At 42.3% G+C, this 16,099-nt stretch overlaps 1 protein-coding gene across 3 annotated transcripts in view; it reads right to left on the bottom strand.

Moving 5' to 3' along the window:
• Positions 1 to 1,603: 1,603 nt before the first annotated feature.
• The window catches only part of UPF2 (UPF2 regulator of nonsense mediated mRNA decay), a gene marked incomplete at its 3' end in the record, with an annotated part of 65,945 nt that continues 51,449 nt past the window's right edge, over positions 1,604 to 16,099 (bottom strand). For 2 of the 3 annotated variants that reach the window (XM_084279547.1, XM_084279546.1), the window contains 3 exons: positions 15,276 to 15,417; positions 11,479 to 11,599; positions 1,604 to 2,903 (listed from right to left, as the gene is read on the bottom strand). In XM_084279547.1, coding sequence (XP_084135673.1) covers positions 2,894 to 2,903; positions 11,479 to 11,599; positions 15,276 to 15,417 — 273 coding nt within the window. Of the gene's footprint in view, positions 2,904 to 11,474; positions 11,600 to 15,275; positions 15,418 to 16,099 lie in introns of those variants that run through there. The other variant, XM_084279548.1, reaches the window with a different exon arrangement.

Consider the following 16,099-nt stretch of genomic DNA (forward strand, 5'->3'; position numbering starts at 1 on the left):
GGGAGCCCTTGCAGTGCCCCCAGCGACACGGTAGACACAAACCAGGCAGCGAAGGACCTCTGCAGGCAGCAGGATGGTGTCCAGCCGCACCGCAGGGCTCCGGGACTCACCCATGGAGAAGCAAAGGATAAACAGCATCCACATGGTTCTTTTTCACCAAGTACATTCAAGCCCGATTGGTTCACCAGCAGGATTTTTTTATGTGTTTTTATTCATCAGAACTTCACAGGGAGGTTTTGGGGGGTTGTTGTTTTTAAAATTAAACTTCCAAACGTTTCACCCAGCTGAGTTTTGGATTTCAGGCTGAAACCAGGGAAATCCCCATCTGACCCTGAGCTATTTTCTGCAACTGATTTGATAAAAATCTTTCCAGCGATTCAAATCCCATCCAAGGCATGAGGCTGACACATCCAAGATAGAGCTAACGTGAATTCACATGCTTTATTTTTATGCAGTTATTCAATTTGGAGAAATTAAAAGCCTTTGAAACTAAGCAGCAGGCTGAGAAGAGGAAGCCAGCTTTAGGTTGAACCACGATGAGAGGCTTAATTTGCTATTAGGAAGTGGTAGGCGTTTTTCATCAGGGAAGTGGAAATTAAATTTGACCGATGGAGAACGGTTGTACCTCTGTAGAAGACATTCCTGGAGGAGATCAGAGCTGCAAATGTGGTTAATAAAGGCACCCAGAAGTTGTACATGGAAAAAAAAACAAGTCACGAAAAGAAACCCAGGGGCTGTTTGAACAGGGGAGTTGAAGCAAAGACCCACTCCAGCCCAGGTGTGCTTCTACTTCAGTGTATGTTCTCCTCCTTACAGGATGAGACCCAAGCCTGGCACATGTCTAGAAAAAAGACACACACACTGGAAACTTCACTCTGCCACCCCTTGTCCCGCAAAGTCCTGGGGGAAACCCATGCTCCAGCCATGCTGCACTTCCACCCTGAGCGCATCATGGCCAAGGAGCAGACCTGGAGCTGCACATGCCCCTTTTTCCTCCCTTGCTGCTCGGTTTGGTGATGAAAACCACTAACTCAAGTGGGTGCATTGTAATAAAACCCCCAACAACTCCCCTCTGCTGCAGCACTGGCGCCCTTACGTGTTTTAAAATTCCCTGTACCTGCTCGAGCAATCAGTCTCTATGTCAGGGCTGCCTGGTGACAGCAACAGAAACACTATTTGGCCACAATTTCACTTACACTTTCAAGGAAATTATCACCAAGAAGAGTCCTGCTCCTCTCTGGTGCTGATTCACGCATGGGGCACCTCAGCACCTCACCCTTTTGTGTCTTGGCACCCATGAAACCCTATTACTACCAACACAGCCAAACCAGCTTAATTAACTCCCAGGAAACACATGTGCCAGTTTATGTGGAGTGATGATCTCTGTTTCACAGCTCCTTGCTGAACAGCAAAGAAATCCTGCATTTACCCAGCGTGCTGCTCCAGGTCTGTCTCCTGGGGCAGGAATCCTTGGTAAAACACCACCTAATTTTACAACCCTCATACGAAGTGCTGCCCGAGCCCTGTGACATACCCAACTCTTCAAAAACATCCCTTGAGAAGCAGCAGAATCAGCAGAGAGAGACAGACACGGATTCTAAATTACAACACTTTATTGCAGCATTGGCAAAGGTCAGATTTCTGAAGCTGGTGAAAGATCGGGCGGCATTTTCTGTATGAAATGTTACAATTTTACAAGTCTCTCTTTCCTACATGCAGAAACCAAAAACAGTGGTAAAAAGGATTTTAAAAGAGCTAGAAAAAAGAATTAGTAGTAACATACCGATGAGCTCCTTTAATTAACTACCTTTACCTGAAAGCAAACCAACCCCTACGCTAATAAATAACAGATTGTCAGAAACAGACCAAGAAACCTCATTTCTACTTAGAAAAAAAAAAAAAAATCCTACTTGTTTCCAGACTCAAATTTTTTTGTATTTTTAAAAACTTCTTCCTGTTTGTTTCAAGAGACACAGAGGCTTCTCCACCAACTCCTTGACACCATCCCGTTAACGCTGACCGGCGCATTTTGGTTTTCAATGAGACAACAACGGGCCCCACCACATCCCCGTCCTTCGGCCGGTGTCACGCTGTTCCCAGCGGCACAAGTCAGCGCCCTGTATTAAATCAACTTCACGTTCTATTTTAAATCCTAACAAACATTTTACCTCCTTGGCTCTGAGGTTTGGTTTTTTTTTTTTCCATCCCTCCCCACCCCCCTTTTCTTGTCCATCTGGCAGCAAAAGGCTATTCCTGCACCAGGAACTCTCGCCGAGGAGTGTTTGATAAGGAGTTATCCAACGTGTCAGGGTTTTCTTTTACATTTCCACCCTTTGCTCTGCATTTTGGTTTTTTCCCCCCACTGTAGATCTGCAGCCCCCAAAGAATATCCTCCCAACTCAAAGCGCTCGCTTTGGAGATAACATCAAGTTTAGAACTTAGTTCTCCCACAGACTGAGCTGTCAAAGGACCTTTTTCCTTTCCAGTGTAATCCATTCGGGCTTCGGGTTGGATCTTTGTTTTCACCGAGCTGCTCACTGGTCAAGTTCACCATCTCATCCATTTATTTCTGCACTTAGGAGAAAATTAACCCTCAACATGGTTCCTGTAACAAAAAGCTTTTTTATTATTATTTTTTCCTTTTTTTTTGTTTTTTTTTGGGTTTTTTTGTAGGCCATGACTGGAAGCTTCCGCTTGTTCTGCGTGGGTTTGGGGGGGAAGAGGGGAGGCTGTTGTTTCTGCCCCACGGCCCCAGCCTGTCCCAGATTTCGATTCTGAACGCTCTAGGCTGACATGCTGAGATGTGTCCACTGCTCTCGTTTAATTGCTGGAGGACTCCACTATCCACAACATCAGAGATACGGGACCTGATGAAATGACATTTGCTGCTGGATCAACGCCTCCTAAGAAAAGGGAGGAGAGAGGAAAGAGTTTAGTGTGAGGGATCCAATGCCATGCAGGTTAGCAACCCCTGAAATCAACCACTGGTGATTTTGATACTCTTTTACCCTATACATACAGTTACACATCTCTTATCTGCACAAAGTTCTCCAGAGACCACATCAGAGAAGAGATTAAGATTCACAGATTGATAGAGGTTGGAAGGGACCTCTGGAGATCATCTTGTCCAAACCCCCTGCTAGATCAGGATCACCTAGAGCAGGTGACACAGGGCAGCATCCAGGTGGGTACTGAACACCTCCAGAGAAGGAGACTCCACAATCTCTCTGGGCAGCCTGTCCCAGTGCTCCGTCACCCTCACAGTGAAGGAGTTTTTACTCATATTGAGATGGAACTTCTTGTGCCCATTGCCCCCTGTCCTGTCACTGGGCACCGCTGAGAAGAGTCCAGCCCCTTCCTCTAGACACCCAGCCTTCAGGTATTTAAGCACTGATGGGATCCCTCTCAAGCTTCTCTTCTCTAGGCCAAACAGACACAGCTCAAGACCCTTTCTATCAGGGATAAGTGCCCTATGCAACCTCAGCAGATGCATCTGAAACTGTTGAAAAAGAGCTGCCTTATCCTCCCGGATGAGATGCTGAACTCCTGAAGCACACAGCTGATTTGTGACTTGGTGGAAATACAAGTTACTTTAAATAATGTTCTTTTTTTTACGTGTGCACAATTTCTTAGGGCTGAGAAGCACTGCAGGAGTGTCAGAGCACATCCTAGCATCCAATAGTTGTTTAGAGCATTTTCAGAAGAGTCAACAGTTGTATCAAAATCTTTGGCCATCTCTTGTTCATAAAACCACATCCCTAACCAGAAAAAGCCACATTTCATTCTCTTAAGAGCAAAAATACACATTGAAAAGTTACACCAGTTTGCACAGACCAGCATAATCCTGTAGTAACACTAATTTAGCATCACCATCTTCAGCACAACTGTCAGTGCTTGGATCTGGGATGATTAGTTGATTTCTAGACTGCAAATTAAAATGTAATAGGACAAAGCAAATAAATTAGACAACATTTCCAATTACAAAAGCACCCCAGGGCTACACACCCAAGTCTTTTACCACCTCAACAAAAAGTTCATGCTCTTTGCCATAGTGTGCAAGCCTCAAGCATTTGTCCAGCAGTAAATTCATCTCAATCTGGATTTTACTGGACATCTTGCAAGAACAATGCCACATGTACATTCAACTAGACATAGAACTTTGGCATTTCTTGTAAGCTCTTGCAGCAATTCAGGGTCTGTATGTTTTATTTGAACACAGTAGGTATTTCTGTTAGGAAGTACTGAGCTGATGCATCACTACAGCTTTGTGCAGTATTGCTTCTGGTCTTAAACCAAGTTTCAACACGTTGTAATATTCCAAGTCTTTGTGGCACATGCAGTGTCTGGAACTTGGGGTGTGTGGTTGCAAACCAGGAACTTTAATTTTCATATCTTTAGCCAAGTATTTCACTTGCAGAACATTATAACTGGAACTTCTAACATCTATGAGTCCCAGAACTGTGCTTTTACCTCTTCATCTCCCTTTTAAAGAAAACAGTTCTCCCACTGATGGGGAGGGCATGAAAAAGGTTAGGCAGGACTAGCCAAATGCATCTAACTGTAAACCTGACCCTCACCCAAACCAGCAGCTGCCATGGCACGTTGGCAGCAGGTAAGGCACAGCAAGCAACATGTCGATGGATTAGGGTGAGATGCTGCAGGTAAAAGTCTTAGTAGCAGTTTTTCCAAGCCCATGATATCTCTCTCTCCAATCAGAAACCTGATCCAAACCTGTATTTGGCCTGGCCAACCTTCATACACAGCTGTAATTAAAGACATCTTGAACTGTATGTGCAACACAAATCCATTCTTTGCAAACTACTCTCACATCTCTCCTCCCTGCTTCACAATTTCAGGCACCTTCCTTCTCCCAACACCTCCTGAAAAGCTGTTTTGCTCTTCATGACTTACCTCAGCTTTGGCACTCTTTGCTCTCTATCCTACTCACACTAACCAAAGCCAGGAACATGAAACAGAAGCACCACAAACACCTGAAATTTATCTTTTCTGTTTTAAATTTAATGCTCTCCCATGAACAGCTGTTTTCTTTACCTGCTTCATTCCTGCCAAATGCATTTTCTGGCAGGAAAAGCAGGAGATCTAAGGGAGGGCAGTTCTTCACTAGGAAACAGCTCTAAAGTTCAGGCTCCTGCTCTGACCTGGTGCCTGCACGGACAGGGAGATGACTTACGGACACTGATCTCTACTTTCAGCTCTCTGCCCATAAGCTGACCTTGGAGAATAAACAGTATGTACATGTGCTTCTACACTGGCAAGAGAAGAAAAAAACCCTGGAGACCACTAATTTAAGCCCTGGGAAATAAATTCGAGTGCCTGTTGTGCAACAGTCAGCTTCTTTCCTGTCTCTTAGATCTACAGACTTGGACAACACTCATCTTCCACGAGGGAGTGTGTGTTCACCTATCAGGCCATGAGGTGACTGGATTCCACAGCAGGAACACAGTAACAGGGATTACAGGGACACAGCACCTAACGTGGGCTGGAGAGACATTTCAGCAAACATGAAGGTGTTTAGACTCATTCTAAAGGTGTTACTACTGCTGCTGTGAGCGAGTTTGACAGCAAAAACTGGCAACTACATTCTGCAGAACGTTAAGTAGCAGTTTTGCATTGCAATAATGCAGCACTGCATTCTGAATTGCTCTCACCAATTCAGCTGTGTAAGAATATATTCTCTGGAAAAATTGTATTTCAGACTGTGTGTTTCTGGAAATACTGCAGGAGTCCAGCCATTTCCTAAGAAACCTGAATTATCAGCTGTAAGCATCAGAGATTGAAATACCCTACAAAGGCTGAGCTCACCTAAGTAACAGTGTCTTAAACTGTGCAAGTTATTTTATATTCTCATTTGTTCAACAAAATACTCAGATAAAATCAGGCCACTCTCAGGAAGGCATTTTGAGGATTGGTACTTAGTTTCCAGAGGACCACAAAACCTCAGGAGTTTCTTATTACTACTAATATTGAAACAACTGTTTTTTATACAAAGAGTAAAAGTAAGTATGCTAATAAATAAAATCTTGCCTTCCTTTCCCTCTGATAGTTGTGCTCAGGTCTCTTCACCTTTGCTACACAGATTAGACTCATACCCACATTTGCAGAGCTCAACAAATACCACGTTGTGAAGATAAAACCCTGAGAACCTCACTTTTCTTATTTTGTTTCTGCTCAATTCCAGTGGAGTCCACCAAAAAAGGCTGCAGGAAACCCCTCCTTCAAGCTCCTACCCAGGACTTTCCTCCCATAAAACAGCTAAAAGGGAGGTTGGGATTTCTCTGCTGAGCACGAATGGCTCCACCAGCATGTGTATGCACTCAGGAAAAGGATGTGGTACAGGATCAAGAGTGACAGCTAAGAAAAGAGAAGCTTAGAATAATGGTGAAAAATATGGCAAAGAGTAAGGTGAGCTGAGACAGCACACAATTAAATAGAGCACTGAATTTTTTTAGTATATAATGATCTCAGATGTGAAGATGGGAGCTGTTTCATCATAAAAGTCTCTGAAGCAAGAACAAGATATCACTGCTGAAGCAACGGCCTATTTTTGTTAAAAAGAATACAAGAGATCATTGAAAGTGGTAACTAAAGGTTTCAAAAGCAGCAGGATGTACCAAGGGATGGATCTGTCAGTTCGAGACCGTGCCACACCAACCCCTGAGACGGTGACAGCCCGTGACAATCATCTCCACTGAGCCTGACAGAACCTGGATTTAGGCTGCCTGGGGTTCCCAGAATAAGTCACTAAGAAATGCAGTCCCAGCCTCAAGATATAATACTGGTCCATGCACCAGCTACACAGCAGTGAGGTATGAAGGGTGTTTGTCTGGTAGCAGAGACAAGAAATCATGTTCAATTCACATTTTTCCTTATTATCTGTACTCTGATTTTTTCAGCATTAATGAAATACTCCATTAGGAGAATATTGCACTAATAAAATCTGAGCATTCTGTTACTGCCTTTATGCTTCATTTTTCATTCGTAAATGGGTTGAAGAGAAGAAAGAGTCAGATGCAAATGGGAAACCTGAAATTACCAATTAAGTGGAACATTATTTAGCTCATCAGCTTACATTGACATTTCAATGGGTCTCTTGACACAGGTCCTCTTTCTTTACTGTATTTTCAAAACAGCAGTGAGTTTTGAAGTTATTGCTTTTAGGAAAGAGAGGTTTAGCAAGTACAAAACCTCCTTGTTAAGGCCAACTTCTCCATAGTCCTTTTTCTCACCACAATTCTTTTTCTATCTTGGTAATCAATGTTTTTAAATAGATGTCATAAACCATGGTTATTTATGTTTCACTTCATAAGCCATTTAATGGAGCTCAATCCTCAGTAAACAACAGAAAACCACATTTTTTTTCAAGTGAGAGGCTGTTCTCCAGAACTCTATAAGTATTTTCATCATAATCACCCAGAAAGTTTGCTTTGCAACAGTTCTGTTTCCTGAAGGTATCAGTCTGACAGCTTGATAACCAAAGTCCTCTTTTAATACACAAATGCTACAGAACCAGAGGCAAGAGAGGAAATTGTTGCCTTCCCATTTTTGCAGAAGCAAAGCAGGGAATATTGCCTTTAACAGAGTACCAGTAAGTTATCTTTAAGGTTGGCTGGTCTTAAATGTACGACTTCCCAAAAGAATCTCCTCCTCACAGGATTAGCAGCTCTTAAAACCTGAGGCAATACGAGGAGGCAATTACAAATCAACAGCAACAAACTTCTGCTTTTGATCTGGTGATTCCTGCACGCTAAATAAGAAGAAATTTGACAAAGCCAGTAAATCTCACTGCTTCGATTCAATGCAGAAAGAGGACATGAACATAGAACACAAAGTAAACAGTGCTAAAGGTTTCACTCATTTTTTAAGGGGGGCACACTGTACAGCCACAGCCACTGGTTTGTTCTTCCGTTTGGGTCAAGAGAGCCAATGGGATCCTGGGGTGCATCAGGAGGAGTGTGGCAAAGGAGGTGATCCTCCCCCTCTACTCTGCCCTGGTCAGGCCCCACCTGGAGTATTGTGTCCAGTTCTGGGATCCCTGGTATAAAAAAGACAGGGATCCCCTGGAGAGAGTCCAGAGGAGGTTACGAAGATGACTAAGGACCTGGAGCATCTCCCCTATGAGGAAAGGCTGAGTGAGCTGGGACTGTTCAGCCTGGAGAAAAGACGACTGAGGGGGGACCTTATTAATGTTTATAAATATCTTAAGTATGGGGTGCAGGGGGAAATGGACAGCCCCTTTTCAGTGGTCGGCGGGGACAGGACAAGGGGCAATGGCTGCAAGTTGGAGCACAGCAAGTTCCACACCAACATGGGGAAGAACTTTTACCCAGTGAGGGTGACAGAGCCCTGGGACAGGCTGCCCAGGGGGGTGTGGAGTCTCCTTCTCTGGAGATATTCAAGACCCATCTGGACGCCTCCCTGTGCAATATGAGCTGGGGAGCTGCTTTGGCAGGGGGGTTGGACCCGATGATCTCTCGAGGTCCCTTCCAACCCCTGTGATTCTATGATTTTGGTTTTGCACCCTGCTAACAGAAACCACAGGGCAAAAATTAAGGTCCATGGGCCCTCTGGAGGTCAGCCAGCCCTGCTGTTGCAGCTGGATTTGGTCTGACTACAAGGTGGGATCCAGTTATTCAAGCCAGAAACATACAGGAGAACCCAGTGCTGCTGTCACTGATTTTTGAATCAAAGATCTTTATTGAACTTTCTAAAAGATGTTTGAAGCATGAAGCTCAGGACATTGACTCCTGGGGTGTTAAACACCAAATCAGTTTTTCCTAACACTACTTGAAATGCAAGGAAGTCCTCATCCCAACCTCAGACTGTACATTACAGTGGAATCATCCAGAAGATTTCCTTGCTTGGATTATCCCTAACTTCAGGAAATTCTTTAAGGTATGCAACTTATGGCTTTGTCCAGTTCTATAGTAGACATTTTATCCAGGAAGATACTGTAAGACAGTATCAAAAGCCTTACTGAAATTAAGGGTCGTCTTCCTTATTCTTCTTGAAAATTGGGACATTAGCCAGTTTCCAGTCAACTAGGACCTCTCCAGATTCCCAAAACTGTTGAAAAGTAATTGAGAGAAGTCTTGCAATAACATCAACCAGCTCCCTACATAGCCTGGGACCCATGGACTTCTATGGATCCAGATGGAGCAGCAAATTGCCTGTAAATTCAGGGTTCACTAGGAGCTTATCACTACTACAGTCACAGTCCTCCAACATGAGGAGTCCCAGTGCCCACTGACTGTGTTGAAAACAGAGCCAAAGATGGCTTTAAACCTCTCTGCTTTGTCTATATCCCTGTTAGCAAGGTGACCCTTCTCATCAATTAACAGACCAAAGTTCAAGGTCAGGTTGGATGGGGCCCTGGGCAGCCTTGATCCAGGCCTGGAGGTTGGTGGCCCTGCCTATGGCAGGGGGGGTTGGAACACTGTGATCCTTGGGGTCCCTTCCACCCAGACCATTCTATGATTCTCTCTGGTCTTCCTCTTGTTGTTAATGTATTTGAAAAACCCCTTTTTATTGCCTGCCACAGTATTGAGCAGCCACAGCTCTAACTGAGCTTTGCCTACACGAATTTTCTCCCTACAAAGGTGAAGAGCATCCATGTAATCCTCCCACACTGCCTGACCTTGCTTCCAAAGGCTGTACACTTTCCTTTTACACCTAAGCTTTAGAAGGAGGTCCCTGTTTAGCCAAGCTGGCCTCCTGTCCCCTCTGCTTGATTTCCAGCATTTTAGAATTGACTGTTCCTGTGAGTTATGGAGAATCTTCTTAACTAAAACATGAGGTTAGTCTGGGCAGGCAGACTACACTTCACCCTTCAGAGTCATAGGATATATTCAAGATTGTCTTCTAAATCAGAAGCCTGAAAAACACAGGCAACAGAACCTAGACCACAAGTAACTATTGGTGGACCCATGGCTTCCAATAAATACATCTCTGCTTAAATATCTTTCAGCTGGAGTTAAGAAAATTAACATTCCCTTACTACATGCACTCCCTCACAAATGATGCATGACTGCAAGCCTGAGCACTGCACCAGACCACAAGCAAAATATGCCTGCTAAACCAAACTTCCTGGTCCCTGCTCTAAGGAGCTTACAGATTAAAAAGGAACAAAGGGTAAATTACATAATACAAAACTACATCAGAATTGCAAATTCACGGCACAGTTATTTGAACAGGCAAACACCACTTAAACTGTTGGCTGGACAATGTCTGACCTAGTTTACAGCAAAGTCCTAAATTATGTTTTCCCCAGAACATTTGAAAATAAAAAGCTTTCACAAGAACTCTTATGAGAAAAAAACCCCAAACCAACCCAAACTGCAAATATCCCAGCTACTGGTGTGCCTGTTGTGTTCACAGAATAACTGCAGTGGGGAGAGATGACCAAAAGACGACTGTGTAGTTATGAGCCACGTGCAAGGACTGCAGCAATTCAGTGTAACTGAAGAGTTTCTATTTCTATGACAGTTATGAGGCCAGGGATAAAAAGCTAAATGGATAGCACCGCTCATTGTGACTCACCTGGTTATATTTTTTTAATATTTATTTTAAAAAGCATTCTGTTTTCAAAAAAAGAGGGTTTTTTTTTTGGTACTCTGTACAGAGTCTTGGTGGAGTGACTATCACAAAGTTGTAAAATGCCTATAAGAACGAACCCAAAAAGTTGGCAATATTACTGTAACACAGGGTTAATACACAACATTAATTTACTTCTAGCTTCCAAAGACAGACCCATTGGTAGGTGAACTCTCCCTTTCCACTTGCTGCTCCCATCTATCCACCTCCCAAATTAACTTGCAAAGAAAAGAGAAACATGAAAGCAGATTGCATTTCACCTGAAACTGTCTATTCAAATTTGTGCTGGAGGGTTAACTCAATGGTTTGTTCTGAAGCTCAGTCTGAGTGAGAGAAGACACACTGAGATGTATTAAAACTGTAGCATGACTATTAGGCAATCCAAAATGGCTTTTTTTCATGTTAATACTGGTTTATGTATGCTCCTGTACACCATAAATCAAAGGTTCTCCTCTCTGCCTTAGGACCTTTACTTTCCATTCAGGGCTTCAAATACAGAGGTATAGCTCTCAAAGTCACCAAACTGAGAAAGCACAAGGGGAGTTTCTCCAGATGCTCAAACACATCCTCTCCCCTCTGTCTCAGAGAAACCAAGCTTGCATCTTTTCCCCTATAGGAAGAGGCTCAGATTCCACCGGCCATTTCACAACTGAGAAGCCATGCCCTGGCTTACAAACCTCTGTCAAGGGCGTATTTACAGACCTGGTGTTAGCAGCACAAAACCCTGCTCAGCATTTTAACAGAATGCTTTAGAATGGAAACAGTAACAAATACATTTGCACTACACAGATCATTATCTGTTTCAATTACCAAGGTAATTACTTGCCTAGAACCAGAATTACCACATTTAAAAGAAGATTGTCCTACCTCCCACCAGTTTTAAAGATTAGATCTGCATTAGGTGCTCCCTTAGGATGCTGGTAACGAGGCCGACGTTCACGATTAGTATTTGCTGGAGCTGGACGCTGTGCCAGAGACTGCAACATTTCTGCAATGTTATACAGAAGAAAGTTAAATCAATATCCTATGCATCTTTTTAAAGAGAAATTTACACATTTCACTGCCCTGCAATACAAAAAGACACCTTAGATACTTTGCTATACTTCAGGTTTAACACTCCTCATGTTATTTCCACAACAGCTCATTTTTAAAAAGTTTCCAAAATGGCATAGACAGGTTTGACAAATTGAAGCTATCCCATAATGTGAACTTGCAATTCCAGATGTTCTCAGAGAAGGAAGTGCCAGCAATGGTTTTCATCACAAGTGCTTAAGAACAGGGCTGTGCCCCTTTCTTTCTAACCATATCAACCACCACTTCCTTTACAATGGCCAGGGACAAAGGTTCACAGCAGTATGAGGAGCCACAACATTAAACTCCCCCGAAATAGAAACGACTGGACAATGTTGCTGCCAATTAAAGACTCAGCAAGAAACCTGTCCTAAAATTAGGCATTGAGAAGCAAGGTATTTAAGTCTAAGCTAGCCATAATAGGATCCTTTACAGAGAAGACAGGCACCTGGAGAGGGTGACTCAGCTGACCTACATGACACCAGCTGTCCCATGGATGGAGTTTTCCCCTCATAATCAGTGAAAAAAAATAGGTGGATGCTGAAAGAAGGCTACGCTACCCAGTTTAGCCCTGGACATCTAACTTTTGGGCAATTTAAGGTAGGTAAGTATTGTGTTAATTTCTAAAATGTCATTATTTAATGATAAAAATAGCTCTACCAGGCTTTAAGTACTCAACAGAACTATGAATACCTAACAGGAACCTCTGTGCAAGCTCTGCCCGTATGTTAGTGCATGTAATGGAAAGTACTTCTGACAGTCCACCTGTGCAGGAATCTGCATTTCTTAAACAGACAGATGGTATAAATGAAGGGGAAAAGTGGAATAAGCTTTTAAACAGATTATGTTTGAAAGTCTGCTCTGTCTGGTTCTCTAATCTCTGGTAATCTCACCGGAGACACATACGCATCACCTGCTGGAGCCAAACACGACTCTCCCAATGACTCGCACAGGGCAAAGCTGGAGACTAACAAGAGTCTCTTGCCATTTATAAAATGTGTGTAAGTTACCCACCTGATCTGTGAGAAACTGGGACACTATGAATGACTGAATATACAATACTGGTGTCAACAGTTACAAACCATGTGTTCATGACCTGTATACTGCCCTATTGACACCTGGGAAAGGCAAAGCAAGTAATTCAACACACTGACAGCCTGTTTTTGTAAATATGATGAACTAACACCCTTCAAAACAATTCTGTGTTGTGGGAGAGATCTCTGCTGGCAATGAGGAGACCCAGGAACACAATGAGAGGAGATGATGGTACACTGCCAGCAAGGTGCAAGACGCAAGCAATGAACCATCAAGTGTGTGCATGCCTGGGTTTTCCACACTGCAGGTGAAAGAAAATATCAAGGTTTGTAAAAAGTCAGTAACTGAGAAGTTGAGTAATTGAGAAGATAACAGAAGGAAGAAGTGGCCACAGAGAACAGTTTACTAGCTAGGCATGTCACCCATCCTTGGTTTTAGTGGAGGAAAAGAATATTCTAGACAGAAGAGTGCAAGTCTAGTTTAGAGAGTCACCCAGTTCCTAGTATTTCTCTAAATTAAAAGTGTTTGAAATACTAATAAATATTGCTGAAGAATTAAACAGTTAGCTGATACTGCTTTGAAGTACACTTGTGAATTTTCATCTGTTAGCTACCTTGTGCAGATGAAAAAAGCAAGTGTACGTGCAAGTCTTAGGACAACCCTGAGGCAGTCTTTCAGAAATTGAGACTTCTTCCTCCCTTGGTAACTTCAAAGCTTCAAAAAGAAATTCAAAACCAACTCTTTCTTTCAACAGGTACATACTGACTTGTTATGGGCAAGCTGACTCTTCCAAAGTAACAAATCAACTGCACAAAATCTAAATAAAAGAGAGTTCCAAAGAAGAATGTAATTTGGCCTGTTTAATTTAATCTGATTAAAAGGTCCTCTTTTTTTGTTTGGTTTTACTGTATTAACCAGGTGAATAAAAAGAACTGACAGCTCTCTTCAAAAACGGATGTCAGTTATGGAAAAACTTGTTTCTTCTGTGCTGATTTTCTTCCTGCATCAATGCTTTCTATACAGTACCCAGAAAAGCTATGAGAAAATAAAAAATATTTGCCTGTTTACTGATTGGTATCAGTTGTCTGATTCATTCCTCTTGGCCAAAACCACTGTGATCCTTTTTTGGATAAGCACAACATCTTACAATAAAATCCTATATTTAAGCAGCTGATTTCAGAGATACCCACAGTGTTGTATGACAAGGCATAAAAATCCAAATGCCCCAAGCAGCAAAAATATTAGCAATACCAATAATGAGGAAAAACCCACAAAGAAGCTGGGAAAAGCACTTAAATATCTAATACTAGAATCTACTGTTACTGTCTGCCTTTTCATGAGTGGGCTTTCTAAGAGAGGAGTGTATTGGAAAAGAAATTTTTAAGCTGATGACGTGTCTAATACTGAAAATATACTGTGTTACCATTTCAGAGCTCTGCAGACACAAACTCTGGAAAAATACTCCTTTTTACAATTACAAGTTTAATTCTTGTACTAAAAAAGTTGTGAAAGAAGTGTTAGATTCCATAGTGGTTTCAGAGTTAGAGCTGCTTTAATTTAAATTTCCCATTTCCTGATGAACAATGACCTTTCACTAAATACCTTAAATGAGATTTCCTGCTAACTGCTTATTACTGTGATTACCACCAGACTGCAACATCTTTACAAAATGACACAGCAAGAACTTTTGGAGATGTTAAATGGAAATACTAAGGTAAGAACTGAATACCACCACTTTTATTAGTCTGGCTTTGTTTACTGAGTAAGCTACGGAAAGATGAGCCTGAACCCCCCCCCCCCAACCAACAACCCAACAACAAAACACATCAAGCGCAGCAGTTTAGGGGCTATATGATCTGTTGTATTAGCTGTTTCCTTCAATCTTTTCAGGTTCCAAGTTTTCTTACTTAAATTCGGGGGATTGGACTCAATGAACTCTTGAGGTCCCTTCCAACCCCTACAATTCTGTGATCTACTGTTCTGAAGACAAATAATTTGCATGAAACCTTCATTCTGTCAATGCATTCTCATGTTCAGATTTGTAGCACTCCTAGAACCTGTAGCATATGAAACTGAAGTGACAGTTTTTATTTCTCAGGTGAAGGTTACCTCTTGCCAAGGTCTTAGTAAAACTGATGAAGATTCTAAATACCTTCACTTATATCTAAAAAAACCCAGAGTTTAAGTTGCACAGAATGGACACCTATTGAATCCAACTCAATTGTCTTGAAGTAATGGAAGACAATGCCACAGGCATCAGATTAATTTTGTGTTGCCTTGTTTTTAAGGAAACAATCTCAGTTCTTCCTCTTTTCCAAAAAGAAATCTCAGTATTTCCATTTATGAGGCCCACTTGAAAACTCCCTTTCATGGAAAAGCTATGCAAACTTCAAGCACAGAGTCCAGGGAGTAAATAATTAATTACTGAATCTAAAACCCAGCTTTTCCACAAAGTAATATTCAGAACTCCAAGTGCTAATTATCACAAGTAATATTTTCCCTAGATCTACAAAAGTTCTTCTGAAAGTAGAAGTGAAATACTTGGGTGCTTTTCTTACCCTGGTAGTCCTCTTGTTCTTGCCGTTCATTGATATCCAACGTGAGCTTTTTCATCCTCATTCTCTCCTCCTGTTCAGCTTGCTGTTGGTTCCAATGGTTTGCCGCAAGTTGGGAAGACATCGGTACATTTAGGATCTTAAACTGGAAATGAAAATAAATTTAAGTGCTCATCACTGAAGATAAGAAGCCAACTCAACACAATCCAAAATACAGAAGGGTTATGGTTATTTCTAGGCTGTTGTGATGAGATAGTTTCTACAGAAGCTTCTACTGGAAAGCGTGGTGTTTGTTGGGTTTGTGTTAAACTGTTACCTGAGAAAGCCTGAGAAAATGCCAGATATTCAGACCCAAGGACACAGAGAACATAGAAAACAGGCTGATGCACTGCTAGGGCAAGATACACATGGTACTGATAGGAACAAAATTGATTAACTTTCACCAAGAACACATGGCTATGTGCTATTTCCAATACCCTCACAGTGAATTACACTGGTCTTTCAAAGCCAGCCACAGCCAGCTCCGAAAGCTGCATCTCCCTCCCTCTACTTTCCAAAGAGGTGAAGCCTCTGAGCAGAATTTGTATTACTATCCCTTGTGATAGCAGAGAAGAACTCTCAAGTTCCAAGCATTTCAGATATCCCCAGCACTCCCTAGCTGGTACTTTGGCTTTTAGGAATGATTCTACCTCCACATTACTACTACTGCTTAGTCTGGAGACAACTGTGGCGTCAAATTGAATCTCCTCCTCCTCCCCCACACCCAAACTAAACATTCAACACATTACCTGATTTGCCATACACTACATTAAAGGTAACATTGGTAC

The sequence above is a fragment of the Gallinula chloropus genome (genome assembly GCF_964237585.1).
Source record: "Gallinula chloropus genome assembly, chromosome: 1".
In the NCBI taxonomy this organism is placed as follows: domain Eukaryota; kingdom Metazoa; phylum Chordata; class Aves; order Gruiformes; family Rallidae; genus Gallinula; species Gallinula chloropus.